The sequence below is a fragment of the Dendrobates tinctorius genome, unplaced genomic scaffold, assembly GCF_039654945.1.
Source record: "Dendrobates tinctorius isolate UK_male_01 unplaced genomic scaffold, ASM3965494v1 ptg000142l, whole genome shotgun sequence".
NCBI classification, from domain to species: Eukaryota; Metazoa; Chordata; class Amphibia; order Anura; family Dendrobatidae; genus Dendrobates; species Dendrobates tinctorius.
In genome coordinates, this window is record NW_027361809.1 from 2,409,028 (window position 1) to 2,432,246 (window position 23,219).

General features: G+C 47.9%; 1 protein-coding gene across 4 annotated transcripts in view; it reads left to right on the plus strand.

Moving 5' to 3' along the window:
- Positions 1-22,976, plus strand: part of LMO1 (LIM domain only 1) — a 163,184-nt gene extending 140,208 nt beyond the window's left edge. For all 4 annotated transcript variants that reach the window (XM_073545210.1, XM_073545211.1, XM_073545209.1 and 1 more), the window contains 2 exons: positions 14,368-14,493; positions 22,520-22,976. In XM_073545210.1, the coding sequence (XP_073401311.1) occupies positions 14,368-14,493; positions 22,520-22,625 (232 nt within the window). In that variant the 3' untranslated portion in view covers positions 22,626-22,976. The remainder of the gene's footprint in view (positions 1-14,367; positions 14,494-22,519) is intronic.
- Positions 22,977-23,219: the final 243 nt, after the last annotated feature.

Here is a 23,219-nt window from a genome sequence, read left to right on the forward strand (position 1 = left end):
AAGGCTTTAGCCTGGTCCAGACTGACAACATATCTCCCACACCGCAGAGCTTTACATCTCTCAAACATCTCCCGTATCGAGATGACTGCTCCAGAGATGTTCCGCCCTTTTACCGTGCCAAACTGAGAGCCTACCAGCAGTGCCGGGGACAAACAGACTAACCTAGAAAACAGGATCTTTGCCAGAATCTTCCTGTCAACATTCAAGAGGGCAATTGGCCTCCAGTTCTTGATGTCGCTCGGCTCTTTACCTTTAGACAGCAGAATTAATGAGGACACTCTCATGGATGGAAGCATCAGGTGATTTTCTAGACAATGTTTGTAAACATCCACAAGAATTGGAACCAGGAGGTCTTTGAATTTCTTATAAAATTCTGCTGTTATACCATCCGGCCCTGGTGCCTTCTTCAGATGTAACTTATCAATGGCCTCCTTAACCTCCTCCACCGTTAATTCTGCTGTCAAAGGAGAAAAGTCCAGGTCATTAATATCAGGTGTTGGAGTTGCCTCCAAGAATTGAGTCATTTTATGTTTATCCAAAGCCTTCCTCTGAAACAAGTCAGTATAATAAGATTTCACAACCCCCAGGATACCCTCCCGAGATTCCTGCAATACACCCTGGGAGTCAATGAGACCTGTGACCAATTTATTGGCCACCCGCTCCCGGCAATTCTCAAAGGGATCAGGTGCCCCTAAGACCCCATAATCCCGTTCAAGAACCAAGGAGGTATACCTGCTGTACTGATACTGCCTTATCTCAGATTTCAACCGGTCGATCTTCTCTTTGTTACCCCCGCCCTCCGAATAGAGTGACTCCAATTCTTTGCGCAGCCTTAGGTACTGGCTATACTTACTCCGGCCTTTCTTAGCTGACAGTCTCTTCAAGAGGTATCTGATATCATCCTTGACGTCCTCCCACCAGTTGGCCATGTTGTCATAGAAGTCCACTCTCTGTAGATGACCCTGCAAAAGGGAGTGGACACAACTCTGGACAGAGACATCATGGAGGAGGCTAGAATTGAGTCTACATAACCCCCTACCAACATCAGCTCGCTTAGTGGCCCCTAGGCAGAAATATAGGGCAAGATGGTCTGAGTATGGGACGACTCTCTCACTCATGGCACCAATGACTTCCATGGGACTTACAAAAGCCAGATCTATTCTACTGCCTCTATTGGAGCAGGAATAGGTTAATTTTGGCTTTCGTCCTCCCCGTTTAAAGACGTCACCTAATCCGGCCTGCAGGACTATGTTATTCAAGATCCTACCATCCCTCGTCACGGTTCTACCTGAGGAGCTGTCACCAGATGTCAGTATGGCATTAAAGTCCCCCGCCATTATCACTGGAAGAGAGGTGAACAGATAAGGCTTGACATCATTAAATAACTGTATCCTGTCAGTCACTGTCTGTGGCCCATAGATGTTAATAAGCCGGAGACGCCTCCCATGGACAGTGACTTCCAGGACCAGACACCTTCCCATTACCACCTCCGTCATCCTATGTACTGTCACATCCCTGGTGTTAAACAGAATGGCGACCCCGGCGTACGGCTCCACAGCCAGTGACCAAAAAGAGGGACCAGACCGCCATTCCCTCTCAGCTTCCCTCATGAGCCCCTGAGTCGTCAGCCACGTCTCCTGCAGAAAGAGGACATCTGCGTCCAGGTATCGGAGATGGTCATAGACAGCGTGCCTCGTCCTCCTCACCTTAATGCTGTTCACATTACTGGATGTTACTTTTAATGAGAAATCCGCCATCACAATGCCACAACAGAGGAGCAGAGATGTAAAAGCCGCCATCATAAGTCTGGGTCACAGATGTTCTGACTACCACCGGTCTCCATGTCAGACTGTATCTCATTGTCAGCAGGTACGGTCTTCCGTTTTGTAGGGGGATGGTCCGCTACGTCCGTCATACTCAGTCTCTATTCTTTTTATCTCTTCCTCCAAGTCCCCATCAGACTCAGACAAAACATCAAACTTATTGGACACGACCATCACACCTGCTGAACTCTGGACTTTCTTCCTGCCACCCTGGCTAGTGACATACTCCTCCTCAGGTTTACGGGAGGCCTTGTCCTTTTTTTTCCTTTTTACCTGATTACAGCCACTTTCTTCAGCTAGAGATGGTGATACTGAAGTGGTGGCTACATGTGGCTGCTGGACCTGAGGGACGACCTCCATGCTCCCCTCTGTACCCTCTGTGCAAAGCTGCTCTGATGTTACCTGAGTGGACCCCTGGTGGACCTCTGACCTGGTCAGTACTGTCCCTGACATTACAGCCTCCTCCTCCTGAGCCTCTGTCCCTGTCACTAACTCCTCATCAGGAAGGAGCTTGCATATACTGTGCCAGGCATCTGGACAGTCCCTGTGAGGGTGGCCGATCTCCCCACAGAGGTTGCACTTGATGTTCTGGCAATCTGCCGCTAAGTGGCCGACTTCCCCGCACAGGCTGCACTTTACCACGGTACAGGTGTTTGCCAGGTGACCCACTTTACCACACTTAAAACACTTTCGTGGCTGCCCAGGGTAGAAGCAAACCCCCTTCTCCCTCCCGATAAAGAAGGAGTTGGGTAAGTGAGCCGTGATGTTGTTGTGCTGGCGCAACTTCACCAGCACCTTCCATCCACCGGTCCATATACCGTCCTCATCCCTGTTTTTGGTGAGGTCGGAGACAAGGTCACAATGCCTCCGGAGCCACACCACAATGTCCTGCGGGGGAACAGCCTCATTCCAAAAGATGATGTTAACCGTGGCAGTATCTGGCTTAGATATTGGAATGAAGCTGAACTTATTCCAGCCATCAGCGTCCCTGAACTTGGGGAAATTGGCCCAGAATCTGTCCAGATCAGACATAAGCTTAAAGCTGATATCATAGCCCTGTCTGTCTGGCAGATTTATGACCGCCAAGATATTAACCGGCGCAAACCCCATCTGGCGGCACAGAAGCTCCCTGACTACCAGCCTCCTGTCCGGCAGGTCCTCCTTGGCACCTCTGTGCCTGAACCGCACCACATTCCTCCTTTTGAAAGCCTGCCCGGTGTAATTGGTGCCGGAGGTAAAGGACGGAGCGCCGCGGCTCCAAACATTACTGGGAGGGACCTGTGGGGCCACACTGGGCTGACTGACAGGGCGAGGGTCTGCAGCGGAGGGGCCTGTTGCACCTTGTGTGCTGGAAACCAAAGGGGGGAAATCACAGACATTTTGCACATTAATATCAACATCATCATCAATCTCAATAGCGTCATCAGGATGCGCAATGTCCACCACAGTCTCTGTACCCCTTCAGCCCCCAACCCCACATGAACAGTATCAATATTCCCAGAATTAGTGCTCTCCTGGACACCAACAGCAGATGCAGTCTCATGTCCACTGTCTTGCTGTTGTGCTGGGCATGCTGGGACTTGTGGTACCGCTGGGATCTGAGCCTCTTGCTCCTGCTTGGGGTCTGCCGCAGGTAGTTGCGGCTGCTGGTGTAGTATCTGACCCTCCTTAAAACAGAAGCTAGCGGGCTGCAGCACCGGCCGTACCTGCTGCCGGGTCCCACCTGGGACAATGTCTGTGCGGGAACCAGCAGAGTCCTGCGTGTAGGACCTAAACCGCTCCTGGTTCCTATATGTCTCTGCCAGGGGCCCCATCCTCGCCAGCACACAGTCTATGTCCCGCACCACAGTTGCCAGCTCTACCCCCAGTGCATTCAGTCTCTGGTCATATACAGAGTGATCCCAAGGATTAGCAGCCTTCACCTTGTAAATGCAGTCAATTTCTATTTGCAGAAGATTCCTCTGCTGCTGTAACTCACCCATCCTCCTGACCAGTCCTGGTATCTCCTCTGCCAGCTGTAGCTCTGGGGCACGCGGCGGCTCCTTCTGGGGTCTTGCTTTAGGGGTTGACACATTAGTTTTTAATGTCGCTGGTTTTGTGACTCCAGCCTCCGCAACACTTTTACCGCTGCCACCAGCCTGCAACCTCGTGCGTCCAGAGCTCGCCATGCTGGTCACCACATGTCCCAGCTGAAGGTTCTCCTGGAGTGTTTGCTTCTCCAGAGATGTCCGTCTCTGTCTGCCTGGAGTGAGCTGCACACCTGAAGCTGGTGATGGACTCTGCCTCACCTTCTGTGCAGCCACCTGCCCTCCAGCACTCAGGTTCTCAGCAGAAGATGCCTTCTGGGATTTCCTTCCAGGCTCTGGACACTGTTTGCCTTGACTGGCCGACTGTTTAACAGAAACATCCTTGCACACAGACAAAGCCTTCTCTTGTTTCTTTCCCGTACTGAGCTTCAACACAGGATCTTTCTCCATGCTGCTGGGACTTCCATTCTGAGGTTTAATTTCCCCAGAGGCAACTCTGGGATTTCCATCCACATGAGAAGGTTGGGAGTTTCCTCCCAGTGTAGGCCTGGAAGCCAGGGCCTTGCTTGGGGTGCTTCCCCGCCCAGGGTGGCCCCTCCCTGGGCTTGCTCCAGACATGAGGAGAACCACAGACACACAACCTCACAGCTAGGAGGCAGTATTATAGTAGTTATATTCTTGTACATAGGGGGCAGTATTATAGTAGTTATATTCTTGTACATAGGGGCAGTATTATAGTAGTTATATTCTTGTACATAGGGGCAGTATTATAGTAGTGATATTCTTGTACATAGGGGGCAGTATTATATTAGTTATATTCTTGTACATAGGAGCAGTATTATAGTAGTTATATTCTTGTACATAGGGGCAGTATTATAGTAGTTATATTCCTGTACATAGGGGGCAGTATTATAGTAGTTATATTCTTGTACATAGGGGGCAGTATTATAGTAGTTATATTCTTGTACATAGGGGGCAGTATTATAGTAGTTATATTCTTGTACATAGGAGCAGTATTATAGTAGTTGTATTCTTGTACATAGGGGGCAATTTTTATTGTAAAAACAAAACAAATACAAATAACATTCCTCCAATAATACAAAACTGAATTCCCTAGGATTGTACATACATTCATTACATATCCAGTTTATACATATCAAATTAACTTAGAGTCCATACTCCTAGTTTGAGGAGAGAAAAAAAAAAAAACACACTTTGCAAACAGAGCTCATCATGTTCCTACCCAGTGACTCATCCTTCTCTATCTTAACATTTCCTAATTTCTCCTAATGATTTTTCCTATCTGAGTTCGCACATTATCTGGTTGACAGCGTCACAGATCTGAGTCGGAGTTATTCTGTTCACCACCGGTCTCTATCTCAGACTCTACTCGAGTGCCCTCAGGTAAGGGCTTCCGCTTTGGCGGAGGACAGTCCTCTACGTCCCTATCACACTCTGTGTCAATTCTCTTAAGGTCATCTTCAAAATTGCCATCAGACTCAGACAGAACATCAAACCTGTTAGATACGACCATTACACCTGCAGAACTCTGGAATTTCTTCCCGGCTCCTTGGCCAGTGTCATACCCCTCAGGTTTACGGGAGGCCTTGTCCTTTTTCTTCCTTTTCTGATTATTGCTATTCTCGTCAGACACAGATGGTAGCACTGAAGTAATGCCTTCCTGTGACCGCTGCCCCTGAGGTACAACCTCCATACTCCCCTGTTCTCTCTCTGAACCCTGCTGCTCTGGTGTTAGCTGAGTAGACCCCTGGTGGACCTCTGGTCTGGTCAGTATTTCCCCTGATGGTAAAGCTGCCTCCTCCAGAATCTCTGCCCCTGCCACCAAGTCCTCGTCAGGAAAGTCCTTACAGATATTGTGCCAGGCGTCTGGACAGTCCCTGTGAGGGTGACCGATCTTCCCACAGAGGTTGCACCTGATGTTCTGGCAGTCTGCAGCTAGATGGCCGACCTCCCCACACAGGCTGCACTTCACCACAGTACAGGTATTTGCCAGGTGACCTGCCTTGCCACATTTAAAGCACTTACGAGGCTGCCCAGGATAGAAACACACACCCCTCTCCCTCCCAATAAAGAAGGAGTTGGGTAAGTGGGCAGTGATGTTATTGCATTGGCGCAGTTTCACCAAAACCCGCCACCCTCCCGTCCAGATCCCATCACTGTCTCTGCTTTTGGTGAGGTCCGAGACCAGGTCACAATGCCTCCGGAGCCACACCACAATGTCCTGCGGGGGAACAGACTCATTCCAGAAGATGACACTAACAGTAACAGTATCAGGCTTAGAGATAGGAATAAAGCTGAACTTACTCCATCCCTCCGTGTCTCTAAACTTGGGGAAACTAGACCAGAATCTGTCCAGGTCAGACATGAGCTTAAAGCTGACATCATAGCCCTGCCTGTCTGGAAGATTAATCACTGCTAGGATGCTGACTGGCACAAACCCCATCTGGTGGCACAAGAGCTCCCTGACGACAAACCTCCTGTCCGGCAGATCCTCCTTGGCACCTCTGTGCCGGAAACGCACAACGTTTCTCCGTTTAAACGCCTGGCCTGTATAATTGGTACCAGAGGTAAAGGACGGAGCACCACGACTCCAGGCATTACTGGGGGGACCGTGCGGGGTCACATTGGGTTGACTGACGGGGTGAAGGTCTGCAGCAGGAGGGGCAGCCACACCTTGTGTGCTCGAAATTAAAGGTGGGAAATCACAGACATTATCATGCACATTGTTATCATCAGCATCAATGTCATTATCAGACTGTGCAGCGTCCAGCAAATATACTGTGCTCCCCCAAGCCCCCAACCCCTCAGATACAGTGCGGTTATCCCCAGCATCAGAGCCCTGCTGGGCACCATCAGTAATGACCAGCACATGTCCACTGCCCAACTGTTGTGCTTGGCATTCTGAGACTTGTAGTCCCTCTGCTGGAAAGTGCAGTCCATGCTGCTGCTTGGAATCTGCTGCAGGCTGCTGTGCTGGGCATTCTGAGACTTGTGGTACACCTGCTGGAATCTGCATAACGTGCTGCTGCTTGGGGTCTGCCGTAGGCTGCTGCGGCTGCAGTATTTGACCCTTTTGGAAGCAGAAACTTGCAGGCTGCAGCACTGGCCGCAGCGGCTTATGGGGCCCACCTGGGACAATGTCTGAGCTGGAACCTGCAGAGTCCTGCTTGTGTGACATAAACAGTTCCTGGTTCCTATAAGTCTCTGCCAGGGGCCCCATCCTCTCTAGGACACAGTCCATGTCTGTCACCACTTTTGCCAGCTGTATACCAAGCATGTTCAGAGTCTGATCACAAAAGGTGTGATCCCCACCAGGATTAGCAGCCTTTACATTATAGCCCATTTCTATTTGTTTCTGCAGCAAGTCTTTGTGCTGCTGTAACTCACCGAGCCTCTTGACCAGTCCTGGGATCTCCTCTGCGACCTGAAGCTCAGGTGCACATGGCGTCTCCTCCTGGGATCCTGCTTTCAGCAATTTCCCTGGATGCTTGAAACCAGACGTCTCCTTAACTTTCACCACCGCTGGTTTCGTGGTTCCAGGCTCCACAGCACTTTTACTGCTGCCACCTGACTGCGACCTTGTGCGCCCAGAGCTCGCCATGCTGGCCACCACATGCTTCTGCTGCAGGTTCTCCTGGAGCGTCTGTCTCTCCAGTGAGGTTCTCCTCTGTCTGCTGGGAGTCAGCTGCACACCTAAAGATGGTGATGGCACCTCCTGAGCTGCAGGCTGCTTTCCTCCATTCAGCTTCTCACCAGTAGATTTCTTTTGGATTTCTCCTAGTTGTCCTTCACTCTGCTTGCCTTGGCTGGCCGACTGCTTAACTGGAACTTTCTTACCCACAGCCATGGCTTTTCCTTGTTCCGTTACTTTTTGCACTTTCACAGCTTCATCTTTCTTGCTGCTGCTGCTGCTACTTCCATTCTGAGCTTTCTTTCCCTCAGAAACAACTTTGGGACTTGCATCCGCCTTAGACACAACTTGAGTGTTACTTCCAAGTGTAGGTCTGGAAGCCTGGGCCTTGCTTGGGGAGTTACCCCGCCCAGGGTGGCCTCCCCCTGGGCTTGCTCCAGACATCAGGAGAGCTACAAACACACAACCTCACAGCTAGGAGGCAGTATTATAGTAGTTATATTCTTGTACATAGGGGGCAGTATTATAGTAGTTATATTCTTGTACATAGAGGCAGTATTATAGTAGTGATATTCTTGTACATAGGGGCAGTATTATAGTAGTGATATTCTTGTACATAGGGGCAGTATTATAGTAGTAATATTCTTGTACATAGGGGCAGTATTATAGTAGTTATATTCTTGTATATAGGGGGCAGTATTACAGTAGTTATATTCTTGTACATAGGGGCAGTATTATAGTAGTTATGTTCTTGTACATAGGGGCAGTATTATAGTAGTTATATTCTTGTACATAGGGGGCAGTATTATAGTAGTTATATTCCTGTACATAGGAGCAGTATTATAGTAGTTATATTCTTGTACATAGAGGCAGTATTATAGTAGTTATATTCTTGTACATATGAGCAGTATTATAGTAGTTATATTCTTGTACATAGGGGCAGTATTATAGTAGTTATATTCTTGTACATAGGAGCAGTATTATAGTAGTTATATTAGTGTATATAGGGGCAGTATTATAGTAGTTATATTCTTGTACATAGGGGCAGTATTATAGTAGTTATATTCTTGTATATAGGGGCAGTATTATAGTAGTTATAGTCTTGTACATAGGGGCAGTATTATAGTAGTTATACTCTTGTACATAGGGGCAGTATTATAGCAGTTATATTCCTGTACACAGGGGCAGTATTATAGTAGTTATATTCTTGTATATAGGGGCAGTGTTATAGTCTTGTACATAGGGGCAGTATTATAGTAGTTATATTCTTGTACATAGGGGCAGTATTATAGTAGTTATATTCTTGTACATAGGCGGCAGTATTATAGTAGTTATATTCCTGTACATAGGGAGCAGTATTATAGTAGTTATATTCTTGTACATAGGGGCAGTATTATAGTAGTTATATTCTTGTACATAGGGGGCAGTATTATAGTAGTTATATTCTTGTACATAGGGAGCAGTATTATAGTAGTTATATTATTGTACATAGGGCAGTATTATAGTAGTTATATTCTTGTACATAGGAGCAGTATTATAGTAGTTATATTCTTGTACATAGGGGCAGTATTATAGTAGTTATATTCTTGTACATAGGGACAGTATTATAGCAGTTATATTCTTGTACATAGGAGCAGTATTATAGTAGTTATATTCTTGTACATAGGGGCAGTATTATAGTAGTTATATTCTTTTACATAGGGGCAGTATTATAGTAGTTATAGTCTTGTACATAGGAGCAGTATTATAGTAGTTATATTCTTGTACATAGGAGCAGTATTATAGTAGTTATAGTCTTGTACATAGGGGGCAGTATTATAGCAGTTATATTCTTGTACATAGGAGCAGTATTATAGTAGTTATATTCTTGTACATAGGGGCAGTATTATAGTAGTAATATTCTTGTACATAGGGGCAGTATTATAGTAGTAATATTCTTGTACATAAGGGCAGTATTATAGTAGTTATGTTCTTGTACATAGGAGCAGTATTATAGTAGTTATATTCTTGTACATAGGAGCAGTATTATAGTAGTTATGTTCTTGTACATAGGGGCAGTATTGTAGTAGTTATATTCTTGTACATAGGGGCAGTATTATAGTAGTAATATTCTTGTACATAGGGGCAGTATAATATTAGTTATATTCTTGTACATAGGGGCAGTATTATAGTAGTTATATTCTTGTACCTAGAGGGCAGTATTATAGTAGTTATATTCTTGTACATAGGCGGCAGTATTATAGTAGTTATATTCCTGTACATAGGGAGCAGTATTATAGTAGTTATATTCCTGTACATAGGGGCAGTATTATAGTAGTTATATTCTTGTACATAGGGGGCAGTATTATAGTAGTTATATTCTTGTACATAGGGAGCAGTATTATAGTAGTTATATTCTTGTACATAGGGGCAGTATTATAGTAGTTATATTCTTGTACCTAGGGGGCAGTATTATAGTAGTTATATTCTTGTACATAGGCGGCAGTATTATAGTAGTTATATTCCTGTACATAGGGAGCAGTATTATAGTAGTTATATTCCTGTACATAGGAGCAGTATTATAGTAGTTATATTCTTGTACATAGGCGGCAGTATTATAGTAGTTATATTCCTGTACATAGGGAGCAGTATTATAGTAGTTATATTCTTGTACATAGGGGGCAGTATTATAGCAGTTATATTCCTGTACACAGGGGCATTATTATAGTTTTCTACATCTGTTTTCATGATTTCCATTATTCACACCAATGTTGGACTTTATGATAATTTTTTAGCATCAATTGTGCTTCATATTTTCTTTTACATATTCACAATTTCACTTTGGCATCTTTATAGTTTTTGTGGTCTATAACTTTTCCTCGTTTTACCTTTTTTTTTTCTTCTTTTTCTGTTATATTACTGACACTTTGGATTAATATAGGTGAGAATATTGTAAATGTTAGTAAGCTGCTGGGCGTTAGGCGACGGCCATCGTTACCTAAGTGGTCTGCCGCTTTAAGAATCAAGGGAATCGTTCTGTAAATGTCGCATTTTCCTTTACAAATAGTGCGGTGTGGGGTCTTTTTTGTCCTGTAATCTGGAAAGTGGCCGATGCTATTGTGCACTTCATGAATAATTCATCACGGACGATGCCACATGTAGCGAAGATTAGAGACCTGAGCAGCCCCTCATTCCACAATGAGTTATCCCAGCCGCTCCATTACTACCCCCAACACTGCAATATTTCATCAGTGTGAGTACAGGTAATGTGGTAATGTCACCTGCAGTCCTATGTAACAACATAAGTAACACAGAAATAACTTTGAGTACAGAAAATGAGGTAGGCGGTACCTGCAGTCCTATGTAAAATCAGAGTGATAGTATTGCATTAGTTACTACCAAGTATGGAAGATGATCACAGCGAGGCGTCCGGGCTCCGCTTACATCCCGGCAGTGACAGCCGCAGGTCGTGATACAATTCATTGTTTTCTTATTGTTACATTTTATTTACAAAAAAAATAATGAAAAGATAAAAACTCCCAAAATAAAACTACACTAAAAATCAAAGAAAAGAAAACTTTTTCAAGGTAACTGCAGATTCGAAAAAGGGCGCTGTGCTGTCACTGATGATAATCTCCGGGGTTGTTATATATTATAGATTCATTATTACAGTTGTTGTGTCTTGCATCCTCCTCTGTACAAGGGATGTAAATCTCGGCTCATCCTGAGTCTCCTGGTTCATGAAAACAGTAACAGACATACAGTGTGGACTGACACTCGGGGCACGATTATAGGACTGTGATGTGGCCACTGGGGTTAGTTACTTTTTTTAATAATCTTCTTTTTGTGTTGTTTCCCTTCCTTTGATTTACATTTAATACTGTGGGTGATTGGTCCTTTCACCGTTCCCCCGGCTGGACCTGACGCCGGGCGCTGCAGAGCGCGATGCCTCCTGAATACCATAGGATTTGTACAGCGCTCTGTGGGTTACATCACGAGACGACAATCTGCGCTCACTCAGATTTCCAGGCAGATTCTGTCTTTTATAACCGACTCCAATGATACAAAACAAATGGCGCCGAGGTCCCTGCACCGAACCTTCCAGCTACTCGGCCACATCCGGGACTTCTATTCCTCCGTGTCCTCAGGATTTAGCTTCATGGTATCAAAAAACGTATCACACCGCGTAGAACACACACAGCCATATATCAGGTCCAAAACAAAGAAGAAATACTTACTGAGATCCATTATGTCAGGATTCCACGATTAGGCTGGAGTCACACAAACCGTATAAAAATCGGTGTGTTTTTTTACGGCCGAGAATCGCATCAATATTTCATGATCATTGATCCTTATGTAATACGTTTTTAATGCGAGGATGCGATTTCCTCACATCAACATATACGTGTGACATCCGTATGGTGAGATTTTCTCGCAGACTTGCAAAATGGACACATAATGGAGCCCAGTGACAGGTTAAAACACAAAGGAAGGAATAGATATAGACACCTAGAATACATAATATATACATGTAATTGAGAGACACACACACACATACATATATATATATATATATATATATATACACTGCTCAAAAAAATAACGGGAACACTTAAACAACAGAATATAACTCCAAGTAAATCAAACTTCTGTGAAATCAAACTGACCGCTTAGGAAGCAACGCTGATCGACAATCAATTTCACATGCTGTTGTGCAAATGGAATAGACAACAGATGGAGATTATTCGCAATTATCAAGACACCCTCAATAAAGGAGTGGTTCTGCAAGTGGGGACCACAGACCACATCTCAGTACCAATGCTTTCTGGCTGATGTTTTGGTCACTTTTAAATGTTGGTTGTGCTTTCACACTCGTAGCATGAGACAGACTCTACAACCCACACAAGTGGCTCAGGTAGTGCAGCTCATCCAGGATGGCACATCAACGCGAGCTGTGGCAAGAAGGTTTGCTGTGTCTGTCAGCGTAGTGTCCAGAGGCATCCCTCAGTGAGCTCTGCTTCTTCTTTGTCCGTAGGCTTTAGAGACCCGTGTAGCCTCATCTCTCAGTGAGCTCTGCTCCTCCTCTGTCCGGAGACCTCACAGGCCGCTGTAGCATCATCCCTCAGTGAACTCTGCTCCTCTTCTACAAATGTACAAATCCCCTCTGATATGTAAAGTGCTGCGGAATATGTCAGCGCTATAAAAATAAAATTTATTATTATTATATATTATCTTCTGTCTGGAGACCTCAGAGGCCGGTGTAGCATCATCCCTCAGTGAGCTCTACTCCTCTTCTGTCTGGAGACCTCAGAGGCTGCTGTAGCATCATCCCTCATTGAGCTCTGCTCCTTCTCTGTCCGGAGACCTCAGAGGCCGCTGTAGCATCATCCCTCATTGAGCTCTGCTCCTCTTCTGTCTGGAGACCTCAGAGGCCAGTGTAGCCTCATCCCTCTGTGAGCTCTGCTCCTTCTCTGTCCGGAGACCTCAGAGGCCGGTGTAGCATCATCCCTCATTGAGCTCTGCTCCTTCTCTGTCCGGAGACCTCAGAGGCCGCAGTAGCATCATCCCTCATTGAGCTCTGCTCCTCTTCTGTCTGGAGACCTCAGAGGCTGCTGTAGCCTCATCCCTCTGTGAGCTCTGCTCCTCTTCTGTCTGGAGACCTCAGAGGCCGGTGTAGCATCATCCCTCATTGAGCTCTGCTCCTCTTCTGTCTGGAGACCTCAGAGGCCGGTGTAGCCTCATCTCTCTGTGAGCTCTGCTCCTTCTCTGTCCGGAGACCTCAGAGGCCGCTGTAGCATCATCCCTCAGTGAACTCTGCTCCTTCTCTGTCCGGAGACCTCAGAGGCCGGTGTAGCATCATCCCTCATTGAGCTCTGCTCCTCTTCTGTCTGGAGACCTCAGAGGCCGGTGTAGCCTCATCTCTCTGTGAGCTCTGCTCCTTCTCTGTCCGGAGACCTCAGAGGCCGCTGTAGCATCATCCCTCAGTGAACTCTGCTCCTTCTCTGTCCGGAGACCTCAGAGGCCAGTGTAGCATCATCCCTCAGTGAGTTCTGCTCCTTCTCTGTCCGGAGACCTCAGAGGCCGCTGTAGCATCATCCCTCATTGAGCTCTGCTCCTCTTCTGTCTGGAGACCTCAGAGGCTGCTGTAGCATCATCCCTCAGTGAGCTCTGCTCCTCTTCTGTCTGGAGACCTCAGAGGCCGGTGTAGCCTCATCCCTCAGTGAACTCTGCTCCTTCTCTGTCCGGAGATCTCAGAGGACGGTGTAGCATCATCCCTCATTGAGCTCTGCACCTTCTCTGTCCGGAGACCTCAGAGGCCGCAGTAGCATCATCCCTCATTGAGCTCTGCTCCTCTTCTGTCTGGAGACCTCAGAGGCTGCTGTAGCCTCATCCCTCTATGAGCTCTGCTCCTCTTCTGTCTGGAGACCTCAGAGGCCGGTGTAGCATCATCCCTCATTGAGCTCCGCTCCTCTTCTGTCTGGAGACCTCAGAGGCCGGTGTAGCCTCATCTCTCTGTGAGCTCTGCTCCTTCTCTGTCCGGAGACCTCAGAGGCCGCTGTAGCATCATCCCTCATTGAGCTCTGCTCCTCTTCTGTCTGGAGACCTCAGAGGCCGGTGTAGCCTCATCCCTCTGTGAGCTCACGATCAGTATTCAGTCAGTATTTTACATCAGTATTTCTTTGTCAAAACCAGGACTGTAACAATCAGAGGAAAGTGTAAGAGACACTGATGCCTGTCTGTGTTTTAGGCTGTGGCGCTTAAACCAATGATGTGTGAATAAAGGCTAAGAATCAGTAAAGTGCCGGCGAGCAGGTGCCTGTGTGTGGAGCTGTCGCGGTGAGGTGTGGCGTCCGGTAACGGTGCGGCTCCGCTTGTGTCTCTGCAGGTTGTTTGGAACCACTGGAAACTGTGCTGCGTGTAGTAAACTGATCCCGGCTTTCGAGATGGTGATGCGCGCCAGAGACAACGTCTACCACCTGGACTGCTTCGCCTGCCAGCTCTGCAACCAGAGGTGAGAGCATGGGGTGAGGCCGCAGAGCATTACACCACTGAGCTGCAGAGCATGATACCACTGACCTCTGCAGAGCATCGCTCTTTCACCGCCTGATGTATAGTGATATATCTACAGATTATTACAACACTGACCTCTCTACAGACCTGCAGAACATCGCTCCTCTACTTCCTGACAGAATGGTGGTGTAATACTCTGCTGAACATTTCACTGACCTCTTTACAGATCTGCAGAACATTTGGCTGCATGGTGGCTCAGTGGTTAGCACTGTACTGCATATATGGTGGCTTAGTATGTAGCACTACACACAGTGGTTCGGTGGTTAGAACCATATACGGTGGGTCAGTGGTTAGCACTGTTGCTTTGCAGCGCTGGGCTCCTGGGTTCAAATCCCACCAAGGACATCATCTCCCAGGAGTCTGTATGTTCTCCCAGTATTTCCTCCAGGTTCTCCGCTTTCCTCCCACACTCCACAGATCTAGTGCTGGGGACGTAGATTGTTAGCCCCGATGGGGTCAGAGATGATGATGTCTGTACAGCGCCGTGGTTTGTAGTGGCGAGAAAAATAAACATTGCTCCTCTTCATCCTGACAGACACAATGTCGTTTTCTGCAGATATTTACACCCGTCACCTCTATGGATCTGCAGAGCATTCTCCTCGCCCTCCTGACAGATGCAATAACTGGGGTGCAGTCTTCCAGCCCCTACTGATACATTGTACCAAACTCCCATCTGTATTACATCAGTGGCAGATTCCCATTCATTGACAATAATCAGCGATCTGGAAGATGTTTCCATCAATCTGTAGCTCCGTCCATTATCTCTGGCTACAGCCGCGATGCCCCCGGGCAGGACTCTAATACGTCTGGCGGAGTAGCTCCACGGTGCCAACTTACCTCCCCTGGGGTCGGTCAACCTACCTCCCCTCGGACCGGCCGCCTTAGGTTCTGTTCCCACGCCAGTAAACGCTGCGGGTTGGACACTGCAGCGTCAAACCCGCAGCGTCCAGATGTTACAGCATAGTGGATGGGATTTCATGAAATCCCATCTCCACTATGCGTCCAGCGACACCTCTGGCATCCCTGCGTAACCGGACATGCAGCGCGTCTTTCCAGACAGTAGCATGTCTATTTATGTAGCGGAGACGCTCCATCGCCGCTGCATAAATAACCCATTCACTATCATTAGATGCGGTAAAACCGCATTATCTTTATAGCCACATGCGTATTAACTGCGGGAACGCAGCTTACTACAATGTTTACTAATTTACACAATGTCTTGCCTGTTTCAGCCGAAAGTTTGCGTCCACTGCAGTTCTTGCAATGAGCTGAACTGACCCCGAGAACTGCAGTGCACGTGACCGCCAGGGACCGAGTTATCTCTGGTGATCATCTTCAAGCTCCACTGTGTCTGGATGTCAGGCTGAGTGGTGGCATAATGCCACCGTTCAGCCAAAGGCATCCAGGTGTAGCAGAGCTGGACTCATCATGGGACAGGATGTATATCTTCTTGGTGGACAGGTAAGGATATTATTGCTTTTTATTTTATTTCTCTTAGGCTGTGTGCCCATGTTGCGTCTTTTTATGCATTTCCGCCGCGTTTTTGCCGCTTCAAAAACGCATCCCCATGCAATTCTATGGGATTCTGCAGTTGCTGTGTCAATGCTGCAGATTTTACCTCTGCGGAATCGCATAGCAGTAAAATCTGCAGCATGTCCATTATATCTGTGGCATCGGGGCAATTCCGCCGCCATAGGATTGCATTGACACGCTCACATGTGGCTATGCCCACCATGCGTAAAGTAAGTGCTTCATGTGCGGATGGTACCCAGGGTCTGGAGGAGAGGAGACTATCCTCCAGGCCCTGGGTACCATAATCCTGTAAAAAATAGAATAAAAATTAAAAATAGTGATATACTCACCCTCTGATGGCCCCCGGAGCCCTCCCGCCTGCCAGCCACGCTGCCGACATCTTCCGTTTCCAGGGATGCATTGCGCGAAAGACCCCTGATGTGATGCTACGTCATCAGAGGTCATTGTCGCAAGGCATCCCTGGGAACGGAAGATGCCGGCAGTGTGGCTGACAGGTGTGAGCGCCCCGGGGGCCGCCAGAAGGTGAGTATATCACTATTTTTTAAAATTATTTTTAACACTCTGTCTTTTACTACTGATACTGCATAGGCAGCCTCAATGGTAAAAAGGTGGTCACACTTGTCAAGCACTATGCTGTGTGTGACCAACCTGTCAATCACTTTTCCAAGCGATGCTTCAAATCACATAGAAAAGCGCAAGCATTCTGCAAGCTAAAAACGCTTGTGTTTTGTGGGAAAACGCATGCGAATTCCGCTCGCATTTTACCCACGGCAGGGAGTTGCGGAAATGCTGCGGACATTTCTGCAGCATGGGCACATAGCCTTACAGGAGACACAGGCATCAGTGGAATTAGGCAATGTAGTAAGAATGGTTTAATTAACATCTATTAAAGGAGTCTGTGTCATTATTTCATTTAAAGGACTTTATTCTGGCTGTGTCTTTATTTACCATATGGTAACTATAGGATTAGTAATGGATGGGTGTCTTATAGATGCTTCTCCATTACTAAGCCGTGGGCTTGATGTCACCGGACAATACAAAGGTGACATCAACCCCACAAATATTACCCCACTTGCCACCCTACAGGGCACGTGGGAAGAGCCAGGTAAAGTACCACAATTGGCGCATCTGCGGGCTGCTATTTTTAGGCTGGTGAGTGCCAAAATCCATGGTCCTCGCCAGCCTGAGAATACCAGACTGCAGCTGTCTCCTTTTTCCTTGGCTGGTTATCAAAAATAGGGGGACCGCACGCTATTGTTTTTTGGTGAGGATCCCACTATTTTTGCTAACTATCCAAGGTAAGCAGACTGCTGTGGCCTGGTTTTATCAGGCTGGTAAGGGTCATGGATATTGGATCCTTACCAGCCTGAAATTCCAGTCCCAGCTGTCTGCTTTACTCTGGCTGGTTAACAAATATAGGGGGACCCCACGCTGTTCTTTTTTTAAAATCATTATTTATTTATTTAACCCCTTCACGACCAATGATGCCACATAGGTGTCATGAAAACTGGTGCCAATCTGACCAGTGACGCCTATGTGGCGTCATGACTTTAAAGCCCCCCTGTGGGTCGGGTGACCTAGGTCACTGAAAGGTCACCCGACCTGCAGATACAGGGGGCTTTGTTCTTCACCATAGGGGGCGTGGCTTCGCCCCCACGTGACTACGATCGCTCTGATTGGCTGTTAAAAGTAAAACAGCCAATCAGAGCGATAGTAATATTTCATCAATGAAAATTGATGAAATATTACAATCCAGCCATGTCCAGCGCTGCTGTAGCATCGGACATGGCTGGTGACAGCGATCCGACCCCCCCCACCTGTTAATGGGGGCGATCTGCACCCCGCCACTGAATGACAGCGGTGATGTGCCGCCGCTGTCATCATCTCCCCCCCCGCCTTCCCTGCACTCCCCCCCCAGCTTCCGATCGCCCCTCCTCCCACCCCCCGGTACTCACAGAGTGCCGTTATGGCTCCCGGTGTCCCGCGGTCCCGGACCATGGGCGCCGCCGTATTGGAAAATGGCGGGCGCATGCGCAGTGCGCCTGCCTTCTGCAATTTCCATTCATTCATTTTGATCACTGTGATAAACTCTCACAGTGATCAAAATAGAATGAAAAGTAAATAAACCCCCCGTTTATCACCCCCATAGGCAGGAACAACTAATAAAATAAAGAAATTATTTTTATTTTTCCGTTAGGGTTGGAAAGAGGGTTAGGGTTGGAAAGAGGGTTAGGGTTGGAAAGCGGGTTAGGGTTGGAATTAGGGGTAGGGTTAGGGTTGGAATTAGGGTTAGAATTAGGGTTAGGCTTGTGGTTAGGGTTATGGTTAGGGTTGGGATTAGGGTTAGGGGTGTGTTGGGGTTAGGGTTAGGGGTGTGTTGGGGTTAGAGTTGAAGTTAGAATTGTGGGGTTTCCACTGTTTAGGCACATGAGGGGGTCTCCAAACGCGACATGGTGCAACCATTGATTCCAGACAATTTTGTGTTCAAAAAGTTAAACGGTGCTCCCTCTCTTCCAAGCCCCAACATGTGCCCATACAGTGGTTTACCCCAACATATGGTGTATAAGCGTACTCAGGAAAAATTGCACAACAACTTTGGGGGTCTAATTTCTCCTGGTACCCTTGGGAAAATAAAAAATTGGGGGCTAAAAAAATATTTTTGCTGAAAATTTTTTTTTTTTATTTTCACATCTCTGCATTATAAACGTCTGTGAAGCACTTGGGGGTTCAAAGTGCTCACCACACATCTAGGTTCCATAAGGGGTCTAGTTTCCAAAATGGGTTCACTTGTGAGGGAGCTCCAATGTTTAGGTACACAGGGGCTCTCCAAATGCGACATGGTGTCCGATAACGATTGGAGCTAATTTTCCATTCAAAAAGTCAAATGGTGCTCCTTTCCTTCCGGACCCTGCCGTGCGCCCAAACAGTGGTTTATGACCACATATGAAGTATCAGTGCACTCAGGAGAAATTGCCCAACAAATTTTAGGATCCATTTTATCCTGTTGCCCATGTGAAAATGAAAAAACTGAGGCTAAAAGAAAATTTTTGTTGGAAAAATTAAAATGTCCATTTTTTCCTTCCACGTTGCTTTAGTTCCTGTGAAGCACCTGAAGGGTTAATAATCTTCTTGAATGTAGTTTTGAGTAGCTTGAGGGGTGCAGTTTTTAGAATGGTGTCACTGTTGGGTATTTTATGCCATATAGACCCCTCAAAGTGACTTCAAATGTGAGGTGGTCCCTAAAAAAAATTGGTTTTGTAAATTTTATTGTAAAAATGAGAAATCGCTGGTCAACTTTTAACCCTTATAACTTCCTAACAAAAAATATTTCCAAAATTGTGCTGATGTAAAGTAGACATGTGGGAAATGTAATTTAATAACTATTTTGTGTCACATAACTCTCTGGTTTAACAGAATAAAAATTCAAAATGTAAAAATTGCGACATTTTCTAAATTTTCGCCAAATTTCTGATTTTTTTCACAAATAAACGCAAAAATTATCGACCTAAATTTACCGCTAACATGAAGCCCAATATGTCACGAAAAAAAACAGTCTCAGAATCGCTGGGATGCGTTGAAGCGTTCCTGAGTTATTACCTCATAAAGGGACACTGGTCAGAATTGTAAAAATTGGCCGGGTCATGAAGGTCAAAATAGGCTGGGTCATGAAGGGGTTAAAAGCAGGGGACCTCTCTCTGTGCTTTCCTCCACTCCCTGTGTCATGTACATCTGGCTGTGTCACCATTATGTACATTAGCACCCAGTGTAGTGAGCTGCGTTCCCGCACTTAATACACATGTGACGAGGAAGATAATGCATCTAGTGACAGTGAATGGATAATTTACACAGCGGAGGAGGAGGAGGAGGAGGAGGAGGAGGAGGAGGAGGAGGAGCGTCTCCACTAGATAAATAGACCTGCTGCGGTCTGGAAAGACGCACTGCATGTCCATCTCCGCAGGGAAGTCGTGGGCATCGGTGCACGCATAGTTTCTTGAAATCCCATCCACTATGCTGTAACAGCTGGACGCTGCAGGTTGGATATTGCAGATGTACGCAGCATCCAACCCGCAGCGTTTACTGACTGTGGGAACATACCTCAATATGTCAGAACACAGGAAATCACTTTTTCCTTCCCAGAAGCCAACTTACAATTAGCTTTATTTCTTGCAGATTCCACCTGCGTCAAATCCAGAGCCTTTCCTGATCGTGTGCACATCCCCTTACATCCCCCAGTGCCGGCTGCCGGCTGGGAGTCTCCTGGGCACAGATTTGGAGATTTCACACTTGTGAGCTGTTAAAAAAGAAGCAGCAGCCATCGTCCACAGACTCCAGGCCTGCACTGACATCTGGTGGCCGACAGGCAGCACTGCACAAGAGAATAATACAAACATCAGTTATGAAGAGATACATTCAGATAGATTCATTATTTACATCCAGATCCAAAACATTGTTCCTTAAAGGACCAGCGCCCTGCAAATGGAGCTCAACCTGGATCAGTCACCTGATTTACTGTGCAAACTGCTGACATTATTCTTAGACCTAATGAGGCTAGTGTACTTACTGTGACAATAGAGAGTGACTGGTCAATTATGATACAAAGATATTCATTTTATGTGTCCAGTAGCAGAAAGGAAAAGGTTGTGAGTCTGTGAATTGAGTTTTCTTTCACCCGGCTCCACGGTTCTTCGTTCTCCACCACCATAATTTTCAGCCTCCTCCTCCACATAGGCATCAGTTGTCAGCCCCTTCCCCGCATAGACCTCAGTTGCCCCTCCTCTGCTCAAGCTTCAATTGTCAGCCCCCTCCCCGGCTCCGGCTTCAGTTGTCAGCCCCCTCCCCGACTCAGGCTTCAGTTGTCAGCCCCCTCCCTGGCTCCCGCTTCAGTTGTCAGCCCCTCCCTCACTCAGGCTTCAGTTGTTAGCCCCTCCCTGGCTCTGGCTTCAGTTGTCAGCCCCTCCCTCACTCAGGCTTCAGTTGTCAGCCCCTCCCTGGCTCTGGCTTCAGTTGTCAGCCCCTCCCTCGCTCAGGCTTCAGTTGTCAGCCCCCTCCCCGCTCAGGCTTCAGTTGTCAGCCCCTCCCTCGCTCAGGCTTCAGTTGTCAGCCCCTCCCTCGCTCAGGCTTCAGTTGTCAGCCCCTTCCCCGCATAGACCTCAGTTGCCCCTCCTCTGCTCAAGCTTCAATTGTCAGCCCCCTCCCCGGCTTCAGTTGTCAGCCCCCTCCCCAACTCAGGCTTCAGTTGTCAGCCCCCTCCCCGGCTCCGGCTTCAGTTGTCAGCCCCTCCCTGGCTCCCGCTTCAGTTGTCAGCCCCTCCCTCACTCAGGCTTCAGTTGTCAGCCCCTCCCTGGCTCAGGCTTCAGTTGTCAGCCCCTCCCTCGCTCAGGCTTCAGTTGTCAGCCCCCTCCCCGACTCAGGCTTCAGTTGTCAGCCCCCTCCCCGACTCAGGCTTCAGTTGTCAGCCCCCTCCCCGGCTCCGGCTTCAGTTGTTAGCCCCTCCCTGGCTCCCGCTTCAGTTGTCAGCCCCTCCCTCACTCAGGCTTCAGTTGTCAGCCCCTCCCTGGCTCTGGCTTCAGTTGTCAGCCCCTCCCTCGCTCAGGCTTCAGTTGTCAGCCCCCTCCCCGCTCAGGCTTCAGTTGTCAGCCCCTCCCTCGCTCAGGCTTCAGTTGTCAGCCCCTCCCTCGCTCAGGCTTCAGTTGTCAGCCCCTTCCCCGCATAGACCTCAGTTGCCCCTCCTCTGCTCAAGCTTCAATTGTCAGCCCCCTCCCCGGCTTCAGTTGTCAGCCCCCTCCCCGACTCAGGCTTCAGTTGTCAGCCCCCTCCCCGGCTCTGGCTTCAGTTGTCAGCCCCTCCCTGGCTCCCGCTTCAGTTGTCAGCCCCTCCCTCACTCAGGCTTCAGTTGTCAGCCCCTCCCTGGCTCAGGCTTCAGTTGTCAGCCCCTCCCTCTCTCAGGCTTCAGTTGTCAGCCCCTTCCCCGCTCAGGCTTCAGTTGTCAGCCCCTCCCTCGCTCAGGCTTCAGTTGTCAGCCCCTCCCTCGCTCAGGCTTCAGTTGTCAGCCCCTCCCCCGCTCCCACTTCAGTTGTCAGCCCCTTCCCCGCTCAGTCTTCAGTTGTCAGCCCCCTTCCCCGCTCAGGCTTCAGTTGTCAGCCCCTCCCTGGCTCCCACTTCAGTTGTCAGCCCCTCCCTCGCTCCCACTTCAGTTGTCAGCCCCTCCCTGGCTCCCACTTCAGTTGTCAGCCCCTCCCTCGCTCCCACTTCAGTTGTCAGCCCCTCCCTGGCTCCCACTTCAGTTGTCAGCCCCTCCCTCGCTCCCACTTCAGTTGTCAGCCCCTCCCTTGCGCTTCAGTTGTCAGGTGCACCCGTCTTACACTTGTACATAAAGCTGTGACATTGGGTGGGCTCACATCTCATCACTGACTACCGCTGTCTTCTTCTTGCAGATTTTGTGTTGGGGACAAGTTTTTTCTTAAGAACAATATGATCTTGTGTCAGATGGACTATGAGGAGGGACAGCTGAATGGAAGCTTCGAGTCCCAGGTGCAATAACCACGGCAGCCGCCGGCGCAGCGTGGACGTCCTTCCCTGAGAGCGGTGACGAATGTCTGTTGGCTTGCCTGCAATATTTGATGAATTCTCGGCCCCCCACCCCACGGACTGTGTACGATGTAGTCGTCCCCACCCCAAACCACAGAAACCAAGTTGCAGTCTTCGATGTCCGGTCGTGCTTTGCTGAGCACTGCATTCGCCTGTCTGTTGTGGGACTCGGGAGGGGGTGGAGGGTCCGGAGGGTCCGGGAACCTGTACAGTCTGTTTTCTGTATATAAACTGGAACATTTATTTTATGAAGATGTAATGCAATTTTATTACTGGTGTGAAATTAAAGATTATGAATGTTTACTGATTGTATCACACGTCTGCAGTCACTGAGAAATGTCCCCCCAATGCTGTAAAGAAGCCCTCCGGATATCTGGAATCTCTGAACCCCCACATTATCCCCTGTCGGAGCCGCACTTCTCTTCATGTAGTGGATCTACTTCCGTGCAGCCCTGTGTTTGTCTCTTTATCTTGATTTTCAGATTTCACTCTGCTCCTTTCTCCTCTGCGCTCTGCTATCTGTCGCCGACGGTTCGGTGCAGCATC